This window comes from Microcaecilia unicolor, chromosome 4 (genome assembly GCF_901765095.1).
Source record: "Microcaecilia unicolor chromosome 4, aMicUni1.1, whole genome shotgun sequence".
In the NCBI taxonomy this organism is placed as follows: Eukaryota; Metazoa; Chordata; class Amphibia; order Gymnophiona; family Siphonopidae; genus Microcaecilia; species Microcaecilia unicolor.
The window spans coordinates 317,704,144-317,731,533 of record NC_044034.1 but is presented as its reverse complement, the minus strand read 5'-3'; the positions used below and the strand labels follow the sequence as shown (position 1 = coordinate 317,731,533).

Genomic DNA, 27,390 nt, shown 5'->3' with positions numbered 1-27,390 from the left:
TGTAGGAATCTCAAAGAGCTCCCGACGCAGAAGTGTTCACATGCGAAGGACTGGGGCAGGACTGCCACAATGTAATATACATTACATTGTACCTAACCATTGTACCTCTATCCAGGAAATCTAGACTGCCTCAATCTTGATTGACTGCACTTTTTTGTCCTTTAGATTGTAAGCTCCTTTGAGCAGGGACTGTCCTTCTTTGTTAATTGTACAGCGCTGCGCAACCCTGGTAGTGCTTTAGAAATGTTAAATAGTAGTAGTAGTAGTAGAAAATACTTTGTACTCACTGTATTAATATGCAGAGTGCACTGAGTGAAATGCATGCCACCACCGACACCACCACAAGCACTGTGATTGTCTGTTGCTTCTGGTTGGCGGACACTACAGCAAGGATGTCAGCATGTTCGCACCGAGAACCTATGTACCCAGGGTGGCAACTGTGAGGAGAAGCAAATGAGAATTAGCTGTTGTGAAGAGAAAAATTTCCCATTGTATTCACATTTTCGATCCTCCATTTACTTTCAAAACATACTTATATACCTACAAATAAGTCTAATCCTGAATGGTATCTGGGATTCCAAACGCCTCTCCCTCCTGGAGGGACAGGGTAGATGAGCGACAAGTGCTTTTATTATAATTGCACTTAAAAAGCCCATGCCAACAATTGTGGAGCAGCATTCCCAAACTAAGGTCTCCTGATGCTGGGACTGCAACAAAATCATTAGCCTAATACTTAAAACAAAACAAAATAAAACAAAAAACACCAGTTAATATCTGACCCAGCTTCCGGCCTAGTGGGAGAGCTCTTATACTGTCTACCACTTACAGGAAGCCAGAAACGTATTTGAAAATAGAAGGCCAATAGTCATGGAAAGTCCAGAAACCAGAAATTCATCCTCTTTAAGGAAATCCTTCTTTTAATTTCCAACCTATTATTTACATTTTTGGTCAAACAGTGGAGGATTATACTCATATAGGACTTCAAATTCAAGAACCTCCTGATCCACCTTATGTTTTCCAAACTCTTCAAAGACCTTTGGGCAGGGCTGGTCTTAAGCACAGGGCAAGGAACATTTTCTCCCAATGGATTTCTTAGCTATTGCTGCTACATTCCTCTGACCCACTCCTCCACACACATGCCTTGGCGGCTCACCTCCTCAATCCCCAAATCTACCTTAAAAAGTTTCTCTCCCTCTTTAGGAGTCACTGGCAGCGATCATCATATACTGCCTGTGACCTCCTCTGGAGCATACCCTTTGACCTGTCCTGTGGAAACCAGAAGTCAAAAGGGGCAGGAGGGGCAGTGTATGTCGGTCGGTCGCTGCTGCTGTTGGTGACATCCACAGACAGAGATAAATTTTAAAGACCATGGGAGATTTGGGGGGAGGGGGTGATGCCAAACCTTGCAGGTGGGGGAGGCCCCTACTGCACATGTCCCTGCAAATACTAAGGCTGGCCCTGCCTTTGGGTGCTATTAAATGGTGGGGAATGGTAGGGAAAGAAGGGATAAAAAGGGGAAGATATATGAACAGCACACAGAAGAGAGCCCTGAGATTTTCATAGAAAATTACACATTTTCTCTTGCTGAGGATGGTTACAGTAATGCAGAAAATTCACCCTCATCTACTATCTGGAAGGTATGATTAAAAGAGTATCCTTATCTGTATCAGGAAAAGAATAATGGATGGGGAAGGGGAAGCAAAGTGGAAGATTCACCAAAGGCATCTGAACGATGGAAGGTCTAGTAACAGAACTAACAGAATACTCAATTCTTCATAAATCCCAATCAGGTTTCAGACCACAACACAGCACTGAGACCATAACCACCCTGATAACAAAATTCAGAAGCATAATAATAATAATATGCCAAGGACAAAATGTATTTCTACTGCAATTCGACATGTCAAGTGCGTTCGACCTAGTAGACCATCAGGCTTATTTTCGAAAGAGAAGGGTGCCAATCTTTCGACACAAATCGCAAGATGGGCGTCCTTCTCACAGGATCGCCCAAATCGGCATAATCGAAAGCCGATTTTGGGCGTCCTCAATTGCTTTCCGTCGCAGGGATGACTAAAGTTCACAGGGGGCGTGTCAGAAGCATAGCGAAGGCGGGACTGGGGCGTGCTTAACACATGGGCGTCCTTGGCCAATAATGGAAAAAAGAAGGGCGTCCCTGATAAACACTTGGGCGACTTTACTTGGTCCTTTTTTTTTTTTTTACGACCAAGCCACAAAAATGTGCTCTAAATGCCCAGATGACTACCGGAGGGAATCAGGGATGACCTCCCCTTACTCTCCCAGTGGTCACTAACCCCCTCCCACCCTAAAAACAAATTTTTAAAACATTTTTTCCAGCCTCTATGCCAGCCTCAAATATCATACCCAGCTCCATGACAGCAGTATGCAGGTCCCTGGAGCAGTTTTAGTGGGTACTGCAGTGCACTTCAGGCAGGCAGATCCAGGCCCCCCTCCTACCTGTTACATTTATGGTGGTAAATGTGAGCCCTCCAAAACCCACCACAAACCCACTGTACCCACATCTAGGTGCCCCCTTTCATCCCTAAGGGCTATGGTAGTGGTGTACAGTTGTGGGCAGTGGGTTTTGGGGGGGGGGGGGGGAGGCTCAGCACACAAGGTAAGGAAGCTATGCACCTGGGAGCTTTTTCTGAAGTCCACTGCAGTGCCCCCTAGGGTGCCTGGTTGGTGTCCTGGCATGTCAGGGGGACCAATTGCACTATGAATGCTGGCTCCTCCCATGACCAAATGGCTTGAATTTGGTCATTTCTGAGATGGGCGTCCTAGGTTTCTATTATCACCGAAAATCGGGGATGACCATCTCTAAGGACAACCATCGCTAAGGTCGACCTAAATGTTGAGATTTGAGCGTCCCGACCGTATTATCGAAACGAAAGATGGAAGCCCATTTTGTTTCGATAATACGGGTTTCCCCGCCCCTTTGCAGGGACGCCCTGCGAGGACGTCCTCAGGAAAACTTGGGCTCCCTGTTCGATTATGCCCCTCCATGCCACACTAATGACACTGCTCGACAACATAAGAATCAGCAGTACACTAGCAACATGGTTCATTGGCTTCCTAAAGACCAGATCCTACATTGTAAAGATGTCCAACCAAACATCAACCTCATGGATCTCTGAGTGTGGGGTACCACAGGGATCGTCAATATCACCAATACTGTTCAATGTAATGACGGTGCCACTCGGGGAAAAAACTGGAATTAATGGGTTTCAACCCATTTATAAATGAAGACGACGTCACCATCTTCATACCTTTCCAAAACAATATCACAAACATACAGGACAAAAAAAAGAAAAAGGGATTGGACCTCATGGAAGAATGGGCAACAACTTTCAAACTCAAACTGAACAGAGACAAAACCAAATTCCTAGTACTATCCAGCTCACACAACCCCACATCTTACCAAAAATTCACAATCAACCAACAAACATACCACATCGAAACACAACTTAAAATACTAGGAATCATTCTTGACAAACATCTAACACTGGACAATCAAATATCAGTAGTAACATCAAAATGCTTCAGAACACTATGGAAACTGAGGAGAATAAGAGACTATTTCCCTGGACAATCACTCCGGATACTGGTCCAATCAATGATACTATCACAACTAGACTACTGTAATGCAGCATAAGTAAGGTGCAAGGAAAACATATTAAAATTGCTGCAAACAGTCCAAAACACGGCAGCAAGACTGATTTTCAAGAAATCGAAACATGAAAGAGCAACCCCACTGCTTGACACATTACACTGGCTACCAGTCAAGGCAAGAATATTTTCAAAAGCGGGCATATACTTAACATGATTGAACTATCCTCAAGAAATGCCAGCCTAATAAACAGAAACTACCTAATCCTGCATCTACCCAACTGCAAAAACACCATCTATAAAACTATCTACACAGCAGGATTTAGCTACAGGGTTCCAAATGGTGGAACTCAATACCAAAAACCATAAGAAGCATCACAAATCTCCTCTAATTCAGAAAACAAAATGAAAATCTACCTCTTCAAAAAAATTCTACAGCTAATCACAAAGATATCTTCACCTTCTTTTCAAATCTACCCTTCATAAACTATATGAATAGACATCACCAAAACTCTACAACTGAACTCAAAAGCTACCACTACTTTCTCCTCTTCAAATCTACCGTATTTTTCGGACTATAAGACGCACTTTTTTCCCCCAAAATTTGGGAGGAAAATGGGGGGTGCGTCTTATAGTCCGAAGGTAGCGTTTTTGGACCTCCGTTCTGTACTTACAGGATTCCATGTTCCCTGGTGGTCTAGTGACGTCGGGGCAGGAAAGAGCCCCCTCTTTCCTGCCCATCGCGCTGCTCTCCGTGCTTCTCAATGCTTTCTGATGGTCTCGGCGATATTCAAAATGGCCGCCGAGATTCTCGGCGGCCATTTTGAATCTCGCCGAGACCGTCAGAAAGCATTGAGAAGCACGGAGAGCAGCGCGATGGGCAGGAAAGAGGGGGCTCTTTCCTGCCCCGACGTCACTAGACCACCAGGGAACATGGAATCCTGTAAGTACAGAACGGAGGTCCAAAACCCGGACAAGACGCACCGGAGCACCTAGGTTTTAGAGGAGGGAAAGAGGAAAATTTTTTTTTTCCTATTTCCCTCCTCTAAAACCTAGGTGCGTCTTATGGTCCGGTGCGTCTTATGGTCCGAAAAATACGGTATCTCTTCAAAACTCTATGAATAACCACACGAACTATAGATGCCCTCTCCACATTGCACAACACTATTGTAACTCCACCAAAATGTAAATTGTAAGCCACTTTGAATCAAAACTGTTTTTGGATAGCAGCGGGATACAAGAATGCATAAATAAATAAATATCCTGATTATTACTGACCTATCTCCCACTTCTAGGATAAACACAATGAGTGTGCCAAATATCTGCATGCATCCATGTTATTAATACTAAAACTGCTGCTGACAACCCATATCAGCATCTCCTAATCTTCTCTGTGGGTAACCAGAAATTGGTGCATGGAAGGTTAGAAGCCACTGACTTAATGAGCAGATGCACGGGGCCCTGTGCTTCCTTAGGAGAGAAATTAATTAACAGGATCCAAGTCACTAGGATTTCATTCCAACAACCTACTAGTAAAAATATCTGTTTAAAGGCTCTAAAATGGAGGCAAGGAAAGGAACGCACTAGGTTCTGGAACCTTATCTGGAGGAGTTTCTATGGCTACTGGCCTTTAATAGAAGTACTGCCATAGGTGAAAATGTTTTCCCAAGATGTGAAACTGAGCAAAGTAATAAAAAACGTGTGGTCTGTAAGTGAAATTTTGCACTACACTGTCAGTTAACGCATATATGCCAAGGGCTTTTCCCTTTGTCTATTGGCGGGAAGAGAGGAAGGGAATGGAAGGGATGGGAGGGGAGAGACGAGGCAGGGCAGGGCAGCAAATGCCTAGAGAAGTAAAGGCCATAAGTAGTTTTATGAGCTTAAATTCTTATTGGGTACAGGCATGGCAACTGCTGTTTTGTTCAACTTTTGCCTCTTGAAGTAATGAAATAACCCAGGCCCAGTCTTCTCTTCGACCCCCTATGTGACTTTCCACAGGATTTGTTTGCTTGGCTCTCTTCTGCAATTTGGAATCCACAATTTAGAGTTTGTCTTCACTCCCAGTCCTTAAGGGCCTGGGGTAGATTTCAGAATATCCCCTAAATTAATATGCACGAGAGAAGTTTGCATAGAATGGAATTAGTGGGCATGCAAATCTCCTTCATGCATATTTATTAGGGATGTCCTGAAAACTTGACCTGTTGACAGGCCTTCAGGACTAAGAGTGAAGACTAAGGATTTAGAGTGTTCACTCGTTGGGAAAGGGAGAGACCATAGTGTGTAAATTTCTTCCTTACTGCTAGGCATACTACCATATCATACAAATGTTAAATATTTATGTGTTGTTGCTCTAAATGTTCTGTAGAGGATGGCGAGTGGGGGATGGAGGAGAGGGAATGTGGGGCAACAGAAGCACAGCTGTCATGCTACTGCACATTATGCCAGGTGGCCTGGTTCTTAAACAGAGCAATGTCATCATAGGACCCAGCCTGCTTATTTAAACAGGCAAACAAGGAGGCAAGAATGAGAGATCAAAGGCAGAATGTGATTGTTAGATTTATAGCAGGAGATGACAAAGCAGCAAAGGTCCACCCAGTGCCAGGGGCATTTCTTTAAACCATATTTTTTTTTTTTTTTTTGTCCTGTTCTTTTAATCTCCAGCTCAGCCAGAGCCAGACCGGGATCTGGAAGTTTTAGCCTTCATTCACAGGACCCAGGGATTTCCCCCCTAATTTAAATACTCCCTTCCCCCCAAATCCAAACATACTCAGTTGGGTCACTGCAGCAACTCTCCCAGCTCCCTTTCCATAGGCCAAGAGTTGCCCCTTGCAATAATCAGAAATCTCTATCACTTTCACAGCATTCCCAGTTCCAGACAACCCAGAGAATAAACAAGCCAACCCAGACATCAAACCAGGGAACTTCTGCATGGGAGTGCACTGCACTTCCTAATGATATCACTGGGCTGGCCGTACATGAAGTTTCACTTATTAAAGCTATGTGGAAAAAAAAACGAAACAAAAAACCTCAGAATGAGAATGGAGTCTGAAAGGTGGGCAAATCCAATAAAGGTCACAGGGCTGTCGTGATTACTTTTTAAAAGTACTTGGCTTCTGAAGTAGTAAGTAATGGGTCCAAAAATCACTTAAGTACAAAAGTACTAAAGTTATAAATATACTTTTTTAATTACAAAGTAAAAAGTAGCATTATATCTCAGACAAGACTCAAAATAAGTCATGTATAATATCAAATGAAATTGTAATTAGTAACATGTATCCACAATATCTACAACAGCCAGCACTGTTTGAGCCCACACTGCCCAGTATATGCCAGTTTGAATATTCACACAGTTTGCTTAGAACTGAATGGAGGTGGAGAGTTTTAAAAGAATTTATAAAGGTAGTAGTACTAACCTCCAGTGTTTTCAAAAATTAGATGGATAATTCAGGGATGCTGAGACTTCCTTCTTTTTTAGTGTACACAGCATACTCAGAAAGCTACGAGTATTATTACTACTAGTGAAAAACGGAATCTAAATGATGCCATGGTAAAATGCAATCACCTGATATCTTTCTATTCTCTTCGGCTTGTTGATCCCCAGTTGCTATTCTCATTCCCACCACTGCTGCTAATAGTGGGGCCTTAGACTCTGTGCGCATGGCTGCCAACTCCACCTCCTCCAACATCACGTATGTAGAGGCCGAAGACAGAGACTATATCCTTTCTCCTTGGTTTGTTGAACTTGATCCTCCGTCACACCATTCTCACTCCACTGCTAATCACAGGGCCTTGCCCTCTATGCCTGTGGCTGCTGACTGCCACCTCTATGGACTTCCTGTTTGGGAGGGGCATATCCAGCAGAGTGGCAGTCACGCATATAGAGGCCAGAGACAGGCAGCTAGTAACTGAAGCCTAACTGTCCAAAGTCAGTTTGACTAATGAAGGTTGACATAAAGCTACTCCAGCTTGGTAAAGTCAATAATTTCTACAGTAGACTTGGATGAATTGAGGTGTGTCAGGCTCTGTCCTCTGGGTCATACACCAGTTTAGACTGGTGAACTCTGACAGCATCAGGAAACACAAGATGTCTCATTCAGATTAGTTTTATTCTGTACTGAGCTTCTTTGTTGGTCTGTCTATGAAGGTGGTTAATAAATCCCAATCAACAGTATGCACATGGTAGGGAGAATGGAGGGTGTTTGTGCTCCTGCAGCAGGAGGTCACAATGTGATTTTTTTTTTACTCCTAAAACATTTGCAGAGCCTCAGGAGTATTGCTAGCCTAAATTCTGCCCTAAATATGCACAACATGTGTCTTCTGAGATGTCCTATATTTGAATTAAGGGCCTTCTCCCAAGCTAAATAGATTTGCCCTGTAGAAATGTTATAAATGAATCAAACCTATATAACACTTTCCTCATTCACTTTTGCTCTCCACTTGGACATCCCCTTGTACACCCTGTTAGTCAAGTTCAGAGAAAATTGTCCGAGCGATCCCTGGTGGTCCAGCGTAAGGACAGCCCCCCTCCCGGCCCCCCTACCTTAGTTGGAGGAGGGAAGCAGCCTGCCTCCCTCCCTCCTCTTGTTTGATGACACAGCAAAATGGCGGCGCCCAGCCTCGCCCAGTGCATCCTCTAGCGCTGGCGCTTGCTTTTGATCATGAGGGTGTTAGTGCTTTAACAAGCCTGGTTCTTAACTCTGCGACCATGAGCTGTCTGATCCTAGGTTGTACAACACTGTTTTAAGTATTCCTTCTATAAGCATTCTGGAATATCACAGGGGGATTAAAGAAATGGAATGGGCTCAACCTAGCCCCAGCTCAGCTTTTTAACTCCTATCACCAATTCCTCTCGGATTTGTAGTCTAGCTGTTTCCTCAGTTGGAACTCCCAGCCCCATGGAGCTCTAAGAACACATTTTTGAAGGGAAAGGGATAAGATTTGATATACCGCCTTCTCTGTGATTACAATGAAAGCAGTTTATTTATTATTCAGAGGTACTCCTTGACCAGAGTCACAAAGAGCTGTAGTGGATCTCAGGCTGCTGCACTAACCATTAGGCTACTCCTCCAGTCTTAAATAAAAATAAGTGCATTAAAGTTAGACTAGCAGACAGGCAAACATTCACACACACTTAGCTGTTGACTTACACACAGGCTGGTTTGGCATCCTGGATGAAAAACCGGCAGGTGCCATGGAAGCAGAAATGACTGTGAGAATCCGGACAGTCATCAAAATGAGATCTGACTGCTGCAGCCACTGGAGGTTCTGCGGGAGAAAAAAGAAAGCCTATTTAGGTGCATTACTTTGGCCACAGTTTACACTTATAAATATTTAAACAAGAAAACCTTTGCTCAACAACAACAAAAAAAAGCCAACCCTTTCAACATTTCCTATGCTGGAGCACCCTGTTAGGACGTACACCACACACAGACTCAGGAAGCAGGAAGAAAGGACTTCTCCCCCTCCCCCCATTCCTCTCTGTACACTCATGATTGCACTGCAGCACATGCAGTTCTTAAGGTAGCCGTTATTTCCCTAGGTCTAACCACAGAATGTTAATGACAAGTCCTACACTTAAAGCACTAAGGATCTTTAACCCATCCTCCAGGGAAAGAATGAGATATCTTCCTAGAAACTACATTAATATGGACAGGTGCGACTACTGCTACCATCCTGGAACTGATAAAATGTCAAAAGTCTATGGCCGCCATGCTAAACTGGGCCTAGCTCTCTACTAGCATGGCTGCATCCAGTCCCAGTGTACTGCGTGCTGTGTTCCCCCCCATGTTGCACCAGTTTGGCCAAGGGGGTGGTTACTTTCTCTTCTCTCAACAGTCTCAGCTAGAGGAGTTAAATCTAAGCCATCCAGCTGCGACAGAGAAATTACTGTACTGTACTGTTTGAGTACAGCAATATCGTCCAAATCTTGAACTCAAGTATACGAAGAAATGGGATAGCAAGGAGAAATCTCTAGGAGGGGTTCACAGTACTCAGATAACCGCAGGCTGCTCCAAAGCTTTAAACCCTTCTTCAGATCCTGACCTATCATCTTCCCCTTAGCCCTGCAAGCCCCAGTAGGGTTTCGTTTTCAACAAGTTCAAGTTCAAGTTACAGCTGCAGGCCAGGCAGGGAAGGAGGAATAGGGGCAGAAGACATGCCGGAGTCCACTGCCATGTCAAGGAGTGGATCCCATGCTCTATCACTTAGAGCAGCGTTTACAAAACTGTGCATGGCAGTGAACTCTCTGGGGTACCATGGCAAATGCCGACCTCCCTCCTGCCTGAACCACTACTGTGGACAGCAGCGGCAGAAAAACAAACACAAACAAAAAAAAGTAAGCACAGGGCTACAGCAGCCTTCAAGCACATGCTGTCAGTTCTGCTGGTCCTCTGCCCCCCCGGTTGATATCAGTGGGGGCAGAGGATCAGCACAGCCTACAGCGAATGCCTGAAGGCTGCTGCAGCCCTGCACTTTTTTTGTTGTTGCGGCCACTAGGGACCAGTGGCATAGCTACGTGGGGCTACGGGGGCCTGAGCCCCCCAAATTTCCTCTGGGCCCCTGGTTTTGCTGGCGGGGGTCCCCAACTTCCACCAGCTAAAGCCTTGTCCAGCGCCGATCTCTGGTGCCGCCGCGTTGCCTGCCATGGTCTCTCTTCCCCATCACGTCCTGCACGCTCCTTTTAGTGAAATTCAGCATGCTCAGTTTCACTTAAAGGAGCGTGCAGGACGTGAGAAAGAAGAGAGAGAAGGACAGGCAACGCGGCGGTGCTGGAGACCGAAGGCTTCAGCTGGCGGGGGTTAGGGACCCCCGCCAGCCAAGGTACTTTGCTGCAGCAGTGGGTGGGGAGAGGCAGGGTGGCAGGGGGAGCGGCGAGGCGGCAGTCTAAAATGTGTCCCCCCCCACCTCAGGCTCTGGCCCCCTCCCACTGCGAGGTCTGGCTACACCCCTGCTAGGTACAGGGAGCAGGTGGCCTTCAGGACTCGTAGAGGCGACTGCCAAGGAGGTTGGATGAAAACAGGAGACTAGATGAAGTCAAAAAGTTGAAGCCAATAGGTCAGTCTCTGTTTCCCTTCTCTTTCAAAACAAAGCAAGCAAACCTATGAGCTGCTGCATCCAAGTTGTCGTTATTTATTGTTGGTAGCATTTTGTATTTAATCTCACTTATATTTTTAAATATTCTGGCTTGTGCAGTATACAGATGTACAAAGAGGAAGTATAATAATGGAATAACTTTTCATAGGTAGAGTAGTAATTTGGGAACCAGTCATAATAGCCCTGACAAAACAGCCTTGTAACAAAATAACCCTTGACATTTCACACCCTAACAAAATAGCCCTTGACAAAATGGCCCCTCCCACAAAACAACCCTTGACAAAATAGCCCCTACACAAAATAGCCCCCTTACCAAAACACCCCCCTAAGAATACATAACACATCACAAAAAATATAATAAACTACAACTGAAATCTTCACTGATAAAGACTCTTACCAGCATTCAATTCCATAAAGCATATATAAATAAACAAAATTCTATAGCTACAAACTAGTATTCATGAGCTGTTCTGCTATTTAAAGAAACTATTCTTCCATCAACATGCTAATTTAAAACAAACAAACAAACAAACAATATTGTCATCATTTTCATAGTCTTACCAACCTTATTCTGTTTGGAAAGGTAAGATTATTAGGAGAAAAAATGCAGTCCCAAATTCTGGGCAGCCTGATCAGGCCCTTTTGTCAGGGGGCTAACTTGTCAAGGGTTATATTGTGGGCAGGCCATTTTGACAGTGACTGTTATGTCAGGGACTATTAAGTCGGGAGCTTTTTTTTGTTTGGAGCTTTTTTGTCGGGGCCATTTTGTTGGGGCTATTTTGACCAGGTACCTAGTAATTTAAATCGTAATCAGTGTGTCATTTGGAGGGGCTGGTTATAGGGACACCCTAGCACTGTTATATTTGTGCAGAGAAAAAGATGGAGATTTATGTGGCCGGGGTGGGGGTGGGGGCAGAGACCTCTGTGGCCGGGGGGGGGGGGGGGGGGGGGGGAGGAGGTGACCTATGTGGCCAGGGGAGTTGCCTTGAAAAATTGCTTGGACACGAAGGGTGCCATGAACTGAAAAAGTTTGGGAATCACTGACTTAAGAGTGTTATTCTTCTGTTCTAGACACAGCTGCATAGCCCCAGCCCCTGCTCAACATGGAAACCATGACCAGGGAATGCATAGGATTTCTACAAACAAAATTTGTACATAATGCAAACCAACATGATCTGCAGTTCCCAAAATAAAGAAGAGCTATAAAATTCAGGACTTTGCTTCTAGCTCCTAATGGGCTCCGTCCAACTGTGTGTGGCAAATCCCTAAATAGTAGTTTTTATTAATGTGAAGGAAAACAGAACAAAACAGTCATTAAACAAACATAACACGTCACTGTAGCATCAGAAACCAAATAACAGCAATGAAAAGGACAGGATATGGCATTTAGGACTGTCCCTCGTGTGCCAGTGTCACAGCATGAAGGCACATGGTACTCGCTAGGATACTGACAAACTAACAACCAACCATTCTGAATAGAGCCTCGACTTCAGGCCCTTTTCACTAAAGGCCCCTTTTAAAAAGCGGTGGGTACCCATATTGCTGCTTTGCCACATGTCATTTTGGCATTACCGTGGGAGCTGGTGGTCGTGCCACCCCCACAGCTTGCCATTTCCAGCACAATGGACACTTCTTTGCACTGGGGGCTTACCCGGAGGTAATCAGGCAGTGCCGCATGCTGCCCGGTTACCAGCGACCTAGCGCTGGAGCCCTTAACACCTAAAAGGGGCCTATCCACGCGCTGACACTACCGCAAACTACTTTTATCGCAGCTTGGTAAAAGGGTTCCTAAAAGTGCACTAAGCAGGTGGTGTGCGAAAAAGCAAAGCTAGGAGTCAGCAAAGTGCACCTCTTTTAGTAACAGAGTGAAATTCCTCTGCTGGCAGGAGAGAATGCTGTTAGGGGTGTAGAGTCTTGGCCATGTGGGCTGTGGGAGAAGGCAGCCTATATCAAGCTTTAAACAAATATAAACAAACATAATCGGCCTGTGTAGCCCCAGCTGAAGGAGGCAACGTTGCAAAGCAGAGTTCACTAGCCATCTCTGGCCAAAATATTAGAGGGCAGTGTCTTTAGCTGGATCTGGTGCATCTTTGGGGGGGGGGGGATGAAGAAGGAAGAGCATGACTACCCCAGGTGTGAGGGGTATGCCATAGGTAGGAATTGGAGAGCACATGACTGCTGGCATTGGTGGTGGGTAGGGGGGAGAAGATAAAGAGAAAATTATATGCTAGAGCCGAGGGTGGGACACAGAATTTGATTCCGTAATTCCACCTCTCACATACAAAAACAATTTATTAAAAAATTTCTATTCTGCCTACAACTAAGCGGATTACAAAGCTACATATATAACAAAAGCCTAACAAAATCTAAGAACACAAATAGATCATGACTTTTCAGTCATAAATCTAACACAAAGATCAACTCCAGGCCATCACAAACATATGTGTCTTCAATTGTTTACAGAATTGATCCCTGTAGCTACACAATCTTAAATAACCTGGTAATCCGATACATCAGTGTATATAATGCTCTGAACCAAGAGACAGAGATAAAGACCTGAAAATCTTAACTGATCACTTCAAACCAAAAAAAAGCCTACAATGTCAGATGTTTTTCCAGGAAGATTGCCTCTTCCCTTAAAACACCCAGGGAAAACCTATTCCAGTACAAAGAAAATAAAACTTCACAGAGTGTCCCTCTTGTAGTGACATACAATCCAGAGCTGGAAAAACTGAGAAAAATCACAAAAGACTTAAAACCACTACTCCAGGGAGTATGAATTACTGAGACTCACGGCTTCTGCTTATCACCTAATCTGAAGCAAAAATTAGTAAAACACAAACCTCAGAAAGAAGTGAATGGCATAAGTACATGCAATATGTAACAATGGAAGCCCACAACTACCCACAAAAGAAAAACCTTCAATATAAGGGGATCCTTACTCATTCTCCTCTTTTTATGTAGTAGAAAAACTTTAAAACATTTTATTTAATAAAAATGAAACAAAAGAAATCTAGATGGGCCTTAAGATCCTTGTCTGTTATAGTCTATGATTGTGCCTGGCTTATCCATTAGGGACATCAGGCACACGCCTAGGGTGACAGCTTATGGAGGGGTGGCAAACAGCAGCTACAGTCAAACAATAGGTCCTGACAGTCACACCAACACACAGAACTATCAGGACGGGTGGGTGATTTTCAAATAAGCCATTTAAATGAATAGCTTGTGGAAATTGTTACATAGTGTTTGGATAATATACAAGTCTATCTTGTCCATTTTCATTCTTGGTACGATACCACAGACCTCAGTTGACCTATGGCTCTCCCTTCATATCTTCCTTACTCATGCCCCCTTTTACTAAGGCGCGCTCATGTTTTTAACGCGCGCTAAAATTGTGGGCTCCTTAGTAAAAGGGGGCCTCAAATCTCTATTTCATATGATCTATTACCCTCTAATGTAGGCTGCACCTCACATGGCAGGTATAGCTCATCTTGTGATGGGCAAACTTCTAAGGTCTGTGCCCTGAAAATGGCAAGGACAAATCAAGGTCAGGTATACATATAAAGTAGCTCATACAATGAGTTTATCTTGTTGGGCAGACTGGATAGACCATACAGGTCTTTATCTGCCATCATCTACTATGTTACTATCATGTTTCTTACTAAATTCTCATATAGAAACCACAGGTTACTAATTTAAACATAGAAACAGAGAAAAATGTAGGCAGATAAAGACCCCATGGCCTATCCAATCTGCCCTTCCAAGCCATCTAGGCTCTCTATCACTCCCTTCTCATAAGAGAAATACAAGCTCTGCTCTGAAGAAATTGTAATCTCAAGATCTGGTAATAAACTCCATCTGTGATTTCTGGCAATACAGGCTATAGGCCAGTCCACATTTCTTTCAGTAATGGACATCTATCATTTTTGAGGCATACAGTTGCAAAGCAGACAGGTGATTAAATACCACAAATTAGTCAATAATAATAAAAAAAAAAAACCTGACCTTGAAAATACATGTATGAGACAAGACAAAAGACCTCCAGATAAAATGAGCTTGCCGTGTTAGTACAAAAAAAAAAAAAAGAGAGAAGAATATGGCCCAGCATCAAACTTGTAGGCAAGACCTTTTTACGGCTGGACTAACCTTTACATTGGCAACTTGCTTTGAGAACTACCCTCCCTTTAATAAAGAATGAGCCCAGACACTAGCAAGCTGTGGGCGGGTCACAGCATTGTGTGTTTTCATGGTTATAAAAAGATTTAGTAGGCTGGGGGTGGGGGAGAGAAGGACAGGAGTATCCTCCCAGTTACTATATTTAAAGGTCTGTTTGTTTTAGGATGCCTGAGGCAATTAGAGAATGCCAGGGAGACCAAGGAAAGCAGTCTATTTGTTGGAAGATTATGCTTGCTACTGAATGAAGAGACTGATGTCTCTACTACAGAACATAGAAGAAATAATGCCATACAAAAATGACAGTTAAGACCCATCAAACCCTGTCCAATTTGTTTCCTGTTGCAATGTCGGACCAGTGATCTTCACTAATTTTCAAGCAGGGACCACACTGGCAAAAAGTGTGGCCAGCGCCCCAGGCAATGAAACAAAGGGAGGTTCCCCTGCAATCATGCATCCAATCTGGTTGTTCAGATACACACTGATCAACAATGTGTAGCTAAAATGAGTCTGAATCTCCCGGCTTGATCTTTTCCTGTGTCTCACCCAACACCCCCTCAAAAACTCTCTCCCAACCCTATTTTGGCCAATCTAAAACTCCCATCATCCTCTCTCCTCTCTCTGTAAACCAGATCTCTACCCAGTTAATGGCCACTTCACCTGCCAGTCTTACTGCTGGTGCCTCCTCCTGACCACCTACTCTTGTTTTCTTACAATACTATGTGGCTCTAGGTGAGTTTGAGCCACAGTATCCAATTCCTCCATGGTTTATTTATTTATTTTTTTATTTATTTATGACATTTATTCACATAATCTCATGAGATTAACATGGGTGTTTGGACAGAGTCCCACAGCAAAATGAACAGTTGTTCCAAAGGCAGTGCCAACAGCAAGCTTCCAAAAAAGGTGGGGGAAGAGTGTGTATATTGAGGGAAAACAGTCGGAGCTGAAGAAAGTTCAAGTGGTGTTGGTGGTGGCAGTGGTGGGGAACCCACCACTGGTCCCTGGGCCTTGCAATAAGAACATAAAGAACTGCCATACTGGGACAGACCGAAGATCCATTAAGCCCAGTATCCTGTTTCCAACAGTGGCCAATCAAGTTCCAAGTACCTGGCAAGATCACAAAAGCGTAAAACAGATTTTATGCTGTTTATCCTAGAAATAAGCAGTGGGTTTGCCCATATCCATCTTAATAATGGCTTGTGGACATTTCTTTTAGGAACTGGTCCAAACCTTTTTTAAAACCCTGCTAAGCTAACTGCTTTTGCTACATTCTCTGGCAACAAATTCCAGAGTTTAATTACACATTGCCTGAAGAAATATTTTCCCTCAATTTGTTTTAAATGTATTACTCAGTAGCTAATGAGAACACTGTTATAGACCCTTGTCAATCTCTGATATTCCTTCTTCGCAGCTGGGGAACCCTTATGCTCATCTCAGATCTTCCTAAATTCAGTTACCCTTTTGGCTTCCACCTCCATCCTTGAGCAGGTGGTCCATGCCTCCACAACCTTTTCCATGCAGGAAGATTTTCCAATGTCATTCCTCCCCTAAACTCCTTTGGAGCTTCCTCCTGTGACCTCTGGTTTTAGAGTTTCCTTTGAACTGAAAAAAAGGATCACTTCTTATGCAATCTGCATACCTTTGTTCTATCTGAATAACAGCAAGATGATTAAATTTACACACTATGTCCAACTACAGATTCAAAGTATGGCAGAAACTTTTTTTAAAGTATAGAACATATGTTTTAATTATATCCCATCCCTTTTAAGTTGTGCATATTTCTTAGCTCCCCCATTAGGATCCTTCTGCGCCTTCCTTGGATTTTTTTATTTTAATGAACCATACCATAATTAGACCCCCAATGACATAAGTATGGGCGTATGTGTCAGTGTATGGGAGTGTGAGTGCATGCGGCCAGGTCAGAACAATATTCAAAGCCACAATCAGAACAAAATGCATGTACCTTATCTACCATAATATCACCTTTTATTCACTCATACCTTGTATTTGTTCAGATCGGAACTGGCTAACGCCGTTAATGGTAATATGTAAGCCACATTGAGCCTGCAAAAAGGTGGGAAAATGTGGGATACAATGTAGATAACGATCACTATTATCCAGATAAATGGCTTAGCTGGGCCTATCAGGCAGAACTGCTGAATATCTGTGAATATCTCCTTGGCCTTCAGTGGCACTGGTTAGTTCTGGAGCACTCTGGGGGCAGAGCTAGGATATATCCCATAATTATTCATACAAAGGTTAAGACAGCCAAAAGGTTGTACTAGCTTCATCTAGTTACCTATTTGGATAACTGTGTTGGTTACAGCTGAATAGGGATATTCAGCGCTAGCTGTCCGAATAATTAAGCCATGGCAGCTGGTATTTAAAAAAAATTTTTTAAACCCACCACCGAATGTCCCGGCTGAATATTGATCTAGATGTGCAGATGAACTTGTTGCACAGCCCAGATATCATGCAGATAAAGACCATAACATTTATTAGAGGAGGAAAGCAAACTATATTGTCTGGAGGTCTCGAGGAGAGAGAGTTCATGACATCCTGGTCTAGCAGGAGCAGCTGAGGTAAACAAATATTTTGAATATTCTTCAGTCTCAGGCAGGCAGACAAAACTCAAAGAGAAAGGGAGATAGAGGGAGTAAGACGTGGGAAGGCAAAAGTGTTACCATGTGCCCTGTTTTTCATTACGTGTCACTTCCGTGCTGTTCTCAATTAATCTCTCCCAGTAACTGATTTCCTGCCTTTAGACAGCTTCTTCTATAGACCACCATGGATTCCCTTTCAAAGCTCCCCGGGTTCCTGTGGTGGAAGATTTAAGGCCTGGCCTACAATGTGCTAATTTGTTCCACATCTTTCTGCCTGTATGCTAAGAGACTCAACTCTTTCAAAAAGTCTCTCTGGCCCCTTCACCGACACCACTAAGGAGGATTTTGTCTTGTTTTATTTCTTTCTTTCTTGTCCTTTATTGAAAGAGAAACGCACACTGGAAATGAGACAGGGGCTTGCTCAGTTCGTTTCCTGTAGCAGCACATTTCAGGAACTTACAAAAGTTCATTTCTTAGTTTAATTAAGCTCACTACTCCTCCTCCACACCACAAAATGCACCATCATCTCAAAAAGGAAAGACAATGGGGGACAAAATGCAATCACATTTTTGGGAAACAGCCATATAACCTGTTCAGCCTTGAGTCATTTAATCTCTCTGTCCTAAACTGCTCAAACACATAGCAATGATGTTAACAGGTTGGAAGATGTGTGCTAAAAGCATGAAAACAAAGGCAAGTCTCTTGAAACATTTCTCTATGGCGGGAACTTGGTGGTGGTGGTGGGGTGCCTTGGTATGCTGGCAGGGAGAGCAAGTGTGTGTGTGCATGTAGAGATGATCGGTATATACGGTATTGTATAGTATACATCATCCCCCAGATTCTATATAGCGTGTCTGAAATTGCTTGCGCAAATTTGGTTGTATTCTGGATTTGAATGCACAGTTGAATTACTTATCAAGCCAATCGATCAGTGCTGCTAATTGCCACTTATCAAACAATTATTGACATTAATTAGAATTTATGTGTACAGCTTGCTAGGCGTATTCTGTAAAGTGGTGTGCATAAATCCTAATGTGCAATACCAAAACGGGGCGTGGCCATTAGCACTGAATGGGTAGACTATGGGCATTCTGAAAGTCTACTTGCATGGTTGCAAAATACACCTGCTCTGCGCCTAACTTAGGCAGTGGTATTTACACCAAGCTTTACTTGGTGTAAAGAGACACACCTAGAGTTAGGCGCAGGCATGGCTGCTAGGTGTATTCTATAAACCATGCCTACATCTAGGTACAGTTTATAGAACAGGACTAAGTAGAAATATTTTTGGTGACGATTTTTCAGGCCCCATATATCGAATCTAGTCCCATGTGGGCGGCTGTCCATGGCATAGAGATAATGGAAGTTAAGGACACATTTTTCCCCATATACTATGCTCATTGTTCTCCATTTCTTCACATCTCTTTTTCCCTCTATCTTCCCTCTACTTCATGCCCTCTCATTTTTTCCAAAAAGAATCCACATACGTGGAGAACTCAAGAGGTCCCACAGAGAAACTCGAACAGAGAGGAAAGTGGGAATGAGAACCAGGATTTCCAAAGACATGACCACAGAAGTAGTGAAGTGAAGCAAGGTTTATTGAAAAACAAAATGACTCGACAACGTTGTGTCATTTTGTTTTTCAATAAACCTTGCTTCACTTCTCTACTTCTGTGGTCCTGTCTTTGAAAATCCTGTTTCTCATTCCCGCTTGCCTCTCTGTCTCTCATTTTTCCCCCCTTATCATGCTCTTTCCACCTCCTCCTTTCCCCTATCAGCTTCTCAGAATGTCCTTCCATGGCTCCTTGCCACCTCCCACTCTATTGCCGCCAAGCTCCCTGTCACCACAATCTAATTAGGCGTGCTGCTGTGAGAGACACTTGTACCACTGGGGATTGAAGGTTCCACCAGCACCACAGCTACTTCAGCAACTGACCTTCTGTTTGCAGATGTTCATGTCAAACCAAAACCTTGTGCTCATCATGGCCAGACTGACCGACTGATCCTTTACATTCCAGTGATGTCATGTACCTTAAAATAACATTTATTCAACACTTCTTCTAAAAATGTTTTTGAAAAATATATTTGAAGACCTATCCAGATGTGGGAAAACACTTATAATATTAACTATTTATTTGTCTACTTCACTATCCAGGGACTGTCACACATCTGCAGGAACCCGGCTCAGCTCAGTCACTATAATCATATGTCCCATCATAGTTCATACTTTACTTGAACAATTTATCAAATTAAGAGCCCAAAGAAAATATCAACAAAACTTAGAGCCCTGTTTACTAATCTGCTGTGGAGACACGTTGGCATTTTTAGCATGTGCTAAAAATGCTAGTGCACCTTAGTAAACAGGGCGCTTATTTTGTTTACTCCTTAAGGAAGAACCAACAAGATCACGATTCGAGCATAATGCTCTGCATCAGGGTTTGCACTTAGGATGTGAACTTTTTCACAATGTTCCCAATTTCAGCTCCATTAATTCCTAACAGGTCCCTGGGTGTTTTCTTGCTGATGTACCAGAAAATGACATATATGCATATGTATGTACAGATCTCTCTCTTAACCTGAAGTTTACCCATGTATTCATCATCTGCCATTCTTTTCCCAGATCCAGTTCCTTTGTTTGTTGCCTCAGACTTCTATCTTGGGAAGGTTTGCTGTTTTTCAGAACCTCAGGGGAGCAATTTAGAAGTCCTTTCTCTCTGCTCCTAGATCTTATTCTAACCAAACTTGGAGGGCTACCTGTGTTAGTCTGTACTAGTCAAATGCAGAGGCTGGCGGCACCTTATAGACTAACAGAAACTTGATATACCACCGATGGCCACAGATGTGGCATTTACGTAGTTTACAAATGTTTGTAATTGTTTATAATTGAGGACAAAAAGAGATAGGGAGAGAAACAAGGTGGGAGAAAGACAGGAGGGGAGAGCTGTTAAGGGAAGGCTTCTTGAAAGGAGGTATATTAGGCATGACCTTTCAGGACAAGATGCATCTTAATGGAGCAGACGTCCTCAACAGCTAATACCTCAATTAATCTTATATACAAGATTATGTTTTCTTCTTTTCATTAGTAACAAAAAGTGAGAAAAAAATTATCTGCCAAGTGAGAGGTTCTGGGGCTACCAAATCTTCTGTGTGGTGTTACAAATGTTTGCACCTCACCAGAATTTGGTCCCAACATGCTATGAAATTCACAAAAACAAAATGCAGAAACTTTTTCTGTGCTGATAATATTAAATAAGAGATTTGGGTTTGCAAGTGTAAGATATAAAGTTCTCCCTCCCCCCCCCCAAGTCAATATTTGGATGCACTGACTTGAACAAGTCCTATGTGGAGCCCATGTGTATTCTCTCATGCATAGCCAGATCCCTCCCCCCCCCCCCCCCCGCCTGCTTGTCAAACATGGCATCATATTAGGTTGTGAATGGTCTTTGACGTCATCAACCTACTGCCACATGGGATTCCAGTCTGGACCAGAGATCCAAGCCAATAAGCTGTGGGTGAAAAGCTCCATACTAGTGGCATACCATCGAACCAGTCAAAACTTAGCACTTTATTCATCGCCTTTAGGAAGAGATTCAACCAAGGCTGTTTACAGCAGTCATAGATTAACATTTAAAAAAACAACAACAAAAACAAAACTTACAGCTTTTGTAAACTACTCATTTGCAACAATTATATATATATATATATAGAGAGAGAGAGAGAGAGAGAGAGAGAGCGAGAGAGAGAGAGAGAGAATAATCCCACCTATGAAAAGCTATCTAATGGTCTGCTGAACTCCCCCCCCCCCCCTCCCCAGGGTTATCATATGGATCCAGAAAAAGGAGGACAGATTGAGAGCCTCGGTTTTACTTCCATTGCTTTCAATAGAAGTAAAACCTGGACTGGATCAATGTGTCCTCCTTTTTCTGGAGCCATATGATAATCCTACCCCCCCCCCCCCCCACCATGAATCGCTCTCCTATAAGGGTCTTTGTCACGGCCTTGGTTCTCAGTTCTTTATAACCCCTCAATATTCTCTTCACAGTCATACCCCAACACTGTCTGACATTTTTCTTAGCACTTACAAGCAGCCAGAGAACTCAGTTTCTCACTTTCAGAAGACCAAAAGCCTGTTTTAAAAGCAGTTTTACTACACAGTAGACCTTCTCCTAATCTCTTACTGAATAAACAGTTTCTTCCTTATTTTCCCCCCTCTTAATTTTCCTTTCTTCACACAGGCTCTTTGAATGAAGTGGGACATGTAGTCGTCCAGTCTAGAATGACTGACTTATTCCAGCGCCAGGAGCACTGTTTGCATACAGGAGACACAAACTCCCTTTCAACCCAGAGCCAAGCAACCTCACAGGTACGTCTGCATGAATCAGCCCTTCAAAACCTCAAAGCTGCTTTTGGACTTTTGAATGCCAGCAGACCACGACAAGGCATCTGCCCTCATTCACATACCCTGCCAGGTCAAGTGAATCTGGGGAACAAATCCCTTCTCACAATCCCACTATGCAGCTCACTCATACTCTGGTCTTGACCAGGCAGCAGACCGCAAAGGAAAGCGTTGACACGTGTCTCAACCCTTCTTTTCTTTCATTTAGAAAAAAAAAAATGGTTTCCGATTTCACAAGTAGTCCTCAGAATGTCATGGTCAGCAGATGTGTACAAAATGGAAACAAATCTCATAGGTCTGGCTAAAGGCTTGCAGGCAGAAAGAAACTTTACTTTTCTCTTTTATATAGTTTAACATGAGAATGTGTCTGGTGGTGGTGGGAGGAGGAAGTGGTATTTTGTCCCCCCCCCCCCCCCCTGATCTTATGTCCTATTGCATGTGCTTCCAAATAGTACTCCTAGGCCATAGAAGAGGAATTGATTCCTATTTCCTTTGGTGCTGATTGGACAGCACTTGGGAGAAGCAGGAAGTAGATGCAAAATGCTACAGCACAATACAGGAATATGCAAGCAAGAGACTGAAGAAAGATGTAGGGGCTAGAGCAGGCCTGCCACCCACTACTGGCATCAACTGACTCATTCCCCATATGGGACAAGCAGACATTGCCTTTTGAGGTGCAAGACCCAGTTCCTGGAGAGACTTATGGCCAGCTCTGTTATTCTGCCACCACCTCCCTGGTGTATTTTTGCAGAGACTACCAATCCCACAATCCATCTATACTTTTCTAGATACTGGACCCCATTACATGTCTGTGCTTTTTGTTTTCTTCTAAATTAGTTTACACGTGCTTGGTGCCTCCAGCCTGCAAGCGACTTATCAAGTTATGAATATGCTTTCTTGGGCAGCACAAAGTCAGAGCTTAAAATGAAAAGACGGAATATTTGGGTAAAGACTAAAAAGAATGCACAGAGTATGTGAAATACAAGAACTTGCTCATTATGGAAAAAGAATGAATCTTCAGAAAGGAAACGCTGCAAGATATAAGCCCCTTTATTAAAAAAAGAAAAGAACCTAGGTAAGAACAAAAAGACATTGCCAACAAAGAGTTAAGTCTGAGGTCTAGAGTTTGGGCTTTTACAATGATAAACTTTTGAAGCAACCTGAGTCTTAAACAGAGAGTGTCTGTCTGTTTACCCTGTGGCAGAAACAGTAAGATCAAAAGAACAGAGTCCAGCCACTCTCTTAAAGCAACACACCCTTGCTTCCTTCTTGCCAGGAAAGGTTCACATCACTGCAGAGTGCTCCCAAGGCTCCAAGCAGGGTTTCTTTTCCACATCATACTGAGGTGGGATCTGGGGAGCAAGACTTGGTCCGCAGTGCAAGGTCACCCTAGATCACCTAACTGGATACTCACATGTCCAAAAACACCTAAGGCCTAAAGCTGTCCTACTGAACCCAAGGCCTGCTGGACACTCAGGATATCCACAATGAATGTATATGAAAAACTTGCATTTATTGGAGATCCAGCACATACAGATTTCTCTTATGTGTAGTGGTTTTGGATATCCCAAAAGCCTGCTTGGCTGTGGATTGAAGGCATGGAGGCGACCATACTTTGCCGCCTACTCTTTAAGAGTGTGTGTGGGGGTGGGGGGTTAGCGAGGCATAGTGTTATGCTGTTTCTGTCCAGGGAACTAAATTTCCTAGCTATGGCACTGCTCGCATTTTGAGATATCAACTCACCACAGTCTAAACAAATGTCAACGCATTTCTAAATTTACCTCTTCACATCTAAGTGGAGGATGCAGTTTTGCTCTCCAAGAAAAGCACTGTTGCTCCTGTGTGCGTGCACTGGGGTAAAAAAACCAGGTCAAATCAGCCTTTTCAGATTGACTCGCATAGCAGATACACTCATCTCAAGCTACTACTGAAAAGGTGTGAGGGAAATCCCAATAAAGACCATGAGGGGCACTTTATAACAAGGCACCTAGGTTGATAGGGCAGAAAGGCGCCAGTATGTTTTCTTCCCCCATTTCTTAAGGTCACAAGTGCTGGGTGTCTTTATAAAATACCTGCACAAATCATGCCTAGATAGAAGTTGTGAACATTACAGTTGCTCGAGAGTGGGTATAAACGCATGTGTGCACAATAGGCCATATTCATTCAATGGCACTGGGGAAATCAGCGCTCATCACTGTTCTATAAAGGGCGCTCTGCGATGAGCGTCATTTACAGAATAGCGCAGAGAGACAATTCCTGCACCCAACTTTGGGCACCAGGACTTACACCCATTGAAACCTGGTGTAAATCCTGGCGTGCAAGTTGGGTGCGGATCCCCTGAATTCTAACAACTGCGCGCATTTTGAGAGAACGCCTCTGACTCGCCCATGCCCCGCCCATGGTCACAGAAAAAGCAGTAGATCTAAAAAAAAAAAAAAAACCTCCAAGATGTGCAAATTGTATAAAATGTTCAATTTATTCACCACTAAAATAATAAATACATGATTAAAAGTCCGAAGTGGCCATGTTTCGCCCTCTCAAAGGGCTTGAAGCAGAACCCAGTGGTGTTGACAGAACGCTTCACCTACTGGTTTTAAACTACTCTCTCCTCAGAAGCAGCAGCGACAATGGTAGTGCACTCAATTTACAACTGATGCCAATTAATGCCAATAATTGAACGCTAACAAAGGTGTATGTGTACCTTGGGATCACCTAAATTTGAGCACAGAAAATTGGGCACCCTTTACAGAATCCAGGTAAATATGTGCAATCGCACATAGTTTACATGTTACTACTACTACTACTATTTAGTATTTCTATAGCGCTACAAGGTGTACGCAGCGCTGCACAAACATAGAAGAAAGACAGTCCCTGCTCAAAGAGCTTACAATCTAATAGACAAAAAATAAAGTAATCAAATCAATTAATGTGTATAGGAAGGAGGAGAGGGGGGTAGGTGGAGGCGAGTGGTTACAAGTGGTTATGAGTCAAAAGCAATGTTAAAGAGGTGGGCTTTCAGTCTAGATTTAAAGGTGGCCAAGGATGGGGCAAGACGTAGGGGCTCAGGAAGTTTATTCCAGGCGTAGGGTGCAGCGAGACAGAAGGCGCGAAGTCTAGAGTTGGCAGTAGTGGAGAAGGGAACAGATAAGAAGGATTTATCCATGGAGCAGAGTGCATGTGTAAATCATGACTTACCACCCCTGAGTACTCATACTACACAATTACAGGCCTATTGTCACCACATATACTTTCAGATGTGACCCAATCTTATTTTACTTACATTTATGGGTGTCTTATGCAAGAAAATGGTTTATAAAATTGCCCTGTATGCAGCCTATCCAGTGTACCCATCCACACTTTCAGAGTTGGGTCAGCTGCAGTGCAATGCAATCCATTTATACCTGCACCCCAAAACTGTAGAAATGAGAGAGAAAGGTCGGCCATCGACAGAGCAGAATTTATATCAGGAGTCTTTGATGGTTTTGCAATCACCACTGCAGATAGTCAAAACTCAAGGACTGCCCTAAAATCTCTTCCTGTAACCTGGCAGTTTCTTGCTGGGTAGACTCCAAAAATACATCAGTAGGAAACCAGCACTTGAAAGAAAATAAAGATAAAACCTTCCTGAAGGGGTGGGGGAAAAGAACGCAAAGGAACAGAAGACAAACTTGCAGCACTATTTTAATGTGGTGGCTTCCCTGTGGCTGACCAATAATGCACTCTTAGCATTTGTTATGGGTTTCTGTCAAAAGTACTGAAAACTACCACCATATCTCTTGGACCAAAAGAAAACACTGATCATGCACGTCTGTCCTGAAGAGCCTTTCAGTATTTTTGTATGAACCAGTGGAACAGCCATGGGGAAAGGGGAGGAGGGGATGGGGAAGTGGGGGCCTTGGTGATTCATGCCCTCCCAAAATTGATGCTCTGTCCGTTGGTTTGGCTAGTGGGGGTCCTCAAGCCCTGTTTATGTTTATTATATAAATTTAATATATTGCCTAACCAACATAGGTAATGGTGGTTTACAATACAATAAATTTAAATGGAAAGGAATGTTTTCCTGAGCCGCTGTGTTGCCTGCCCTGCTCTCCCCTCCCCCCACGCACATACATATTTAGTGACTGAGCATGTGCGAGGGAGGTTCGCCCCCTAGCGCATGCGTAAAACTGAGCATGCGCGGGGGGGGGGCCTCCCTCACGCATGCTAATTTCACTAAAACCAAGCAAGCATGGGGGAGGGGGGTGAGTAGGGAAGGCAGTCAGGAAAACAAATATCGGCTGCAGGGCTTTTGCTGGCAGGACTTGGGGACCCCCACTAGCCTAGATATGTGGGGTTGCAGTGAGGGTGGAGAGTGTCGGGATAACATTTTGTGCCCCCACCCCCACCCAGTATAGCTCTCCACAAGTTGAACACTTTTTATACAAAGATAAGAAGTTTAATTTATTTTATTTTTGAATTTTTTTGTTTAATTTGTGCCCCCCCCCCCCCAAAAAAAAAAAAAACCTGAAGTCTGGCTACATGCTTGGAATGAACAATTCCATTTTTACAGCTAGTCTGTCGTACAAATAGAATACTTTAACATCTCACATAGGATGGTTTTCAAATTATACGCCAAGATAAAGTCCAGCCTATGGAAGGCTTCAGCTGGGTCACAGGAGAAAACACAGTCAAGGAAGACTTCGGATCTCCATCAAGCCCCGCAATAGGTTTATGATAAGGTGATCCTTTAAAGAGACACAAGTTCTATCATACACTTAAAGTATACATAAATAAACATTACTCCTATTATGAGTCTTTGTATGGTGGGGAGGGGTGGAGGGGAGCAGTGCTGCTGGCCTTATAACTGCTTCCCCCATATAGACATTGCACAATAGCACGTGACATGAAAAGTGGAATCTTACAAAAGGAGGTGTGCCGAATGATTACAGGCTCTGTGCATAATTGGGAGCATTCAGACATGTAGGTTTGCAAAATAGACATACACATCTATGAGCCCAATTACCTCCAATGGCGTTTTAGACACTGACAGTAATGAAATGTATTCACCGGTCACCAGGGTTTTTTTTGAGGGGTACTTGGGGGGTACTGAGTACCGGGCACCTTTTTCATTGTCTGCTAAAATTGACCCATGGTCCCCAAATTTTAATGAAAGAGCTCAGGCTCTACAGACCAATTCTGCCTTGCCATAGATTCTGTGACTGGTTGCAGGGGGCCTGGCTATTGTGGGGTGGGTCCCTCAGTGATCACCCCACCCCTGAAGGGTGGCCTGGCATTTGAGTACCGGCACCTTTTTTCCTACAAAAAATTAACTGCCGCTCACATGTGTTTTAGAAAAGGCACTACGCCATCAGATCCCTTTCTGAAATATTACCCAAATTTGACATGTCCCGACACAGATGTCTCAATTCTGATTTCTACGTTCTATATAAGATGGGGCTGAATATGTAGGGACCGTCATTTTCAGTTATCATCAATTTACTTTTCCAGGAATTTATCACT

General features: G+C 43.5%; 1 protein-coding gene across 1 annotated transcript in view; it reads right to left on the bottom strand.

The window, feature by feature from the left end:
* Nucleotides 1-27,390, bottom strand: part of TGFA (transforming growth factor alpha) — a 52,469-nt gene that overhangs the window by 6,816 nt on the left and 18,263 nt on the right. The window contains exons 2-3 of the mRNA XM_030201897.1: nucleotides 8,775-8,892; nucleotides 288-437 (exon numbers count right to left, since the gene is read on the bottom strand). Coding sequence (XP_030057757.1) covers nucleotides 288-437; nucleotides 8,775-8,892 — 268 coding nt within the window. The remainder of the gene's footprint in view (nucleotides 1-287; nucleotides 438-8,774; nucleotides 8,893-27,390) is intronic.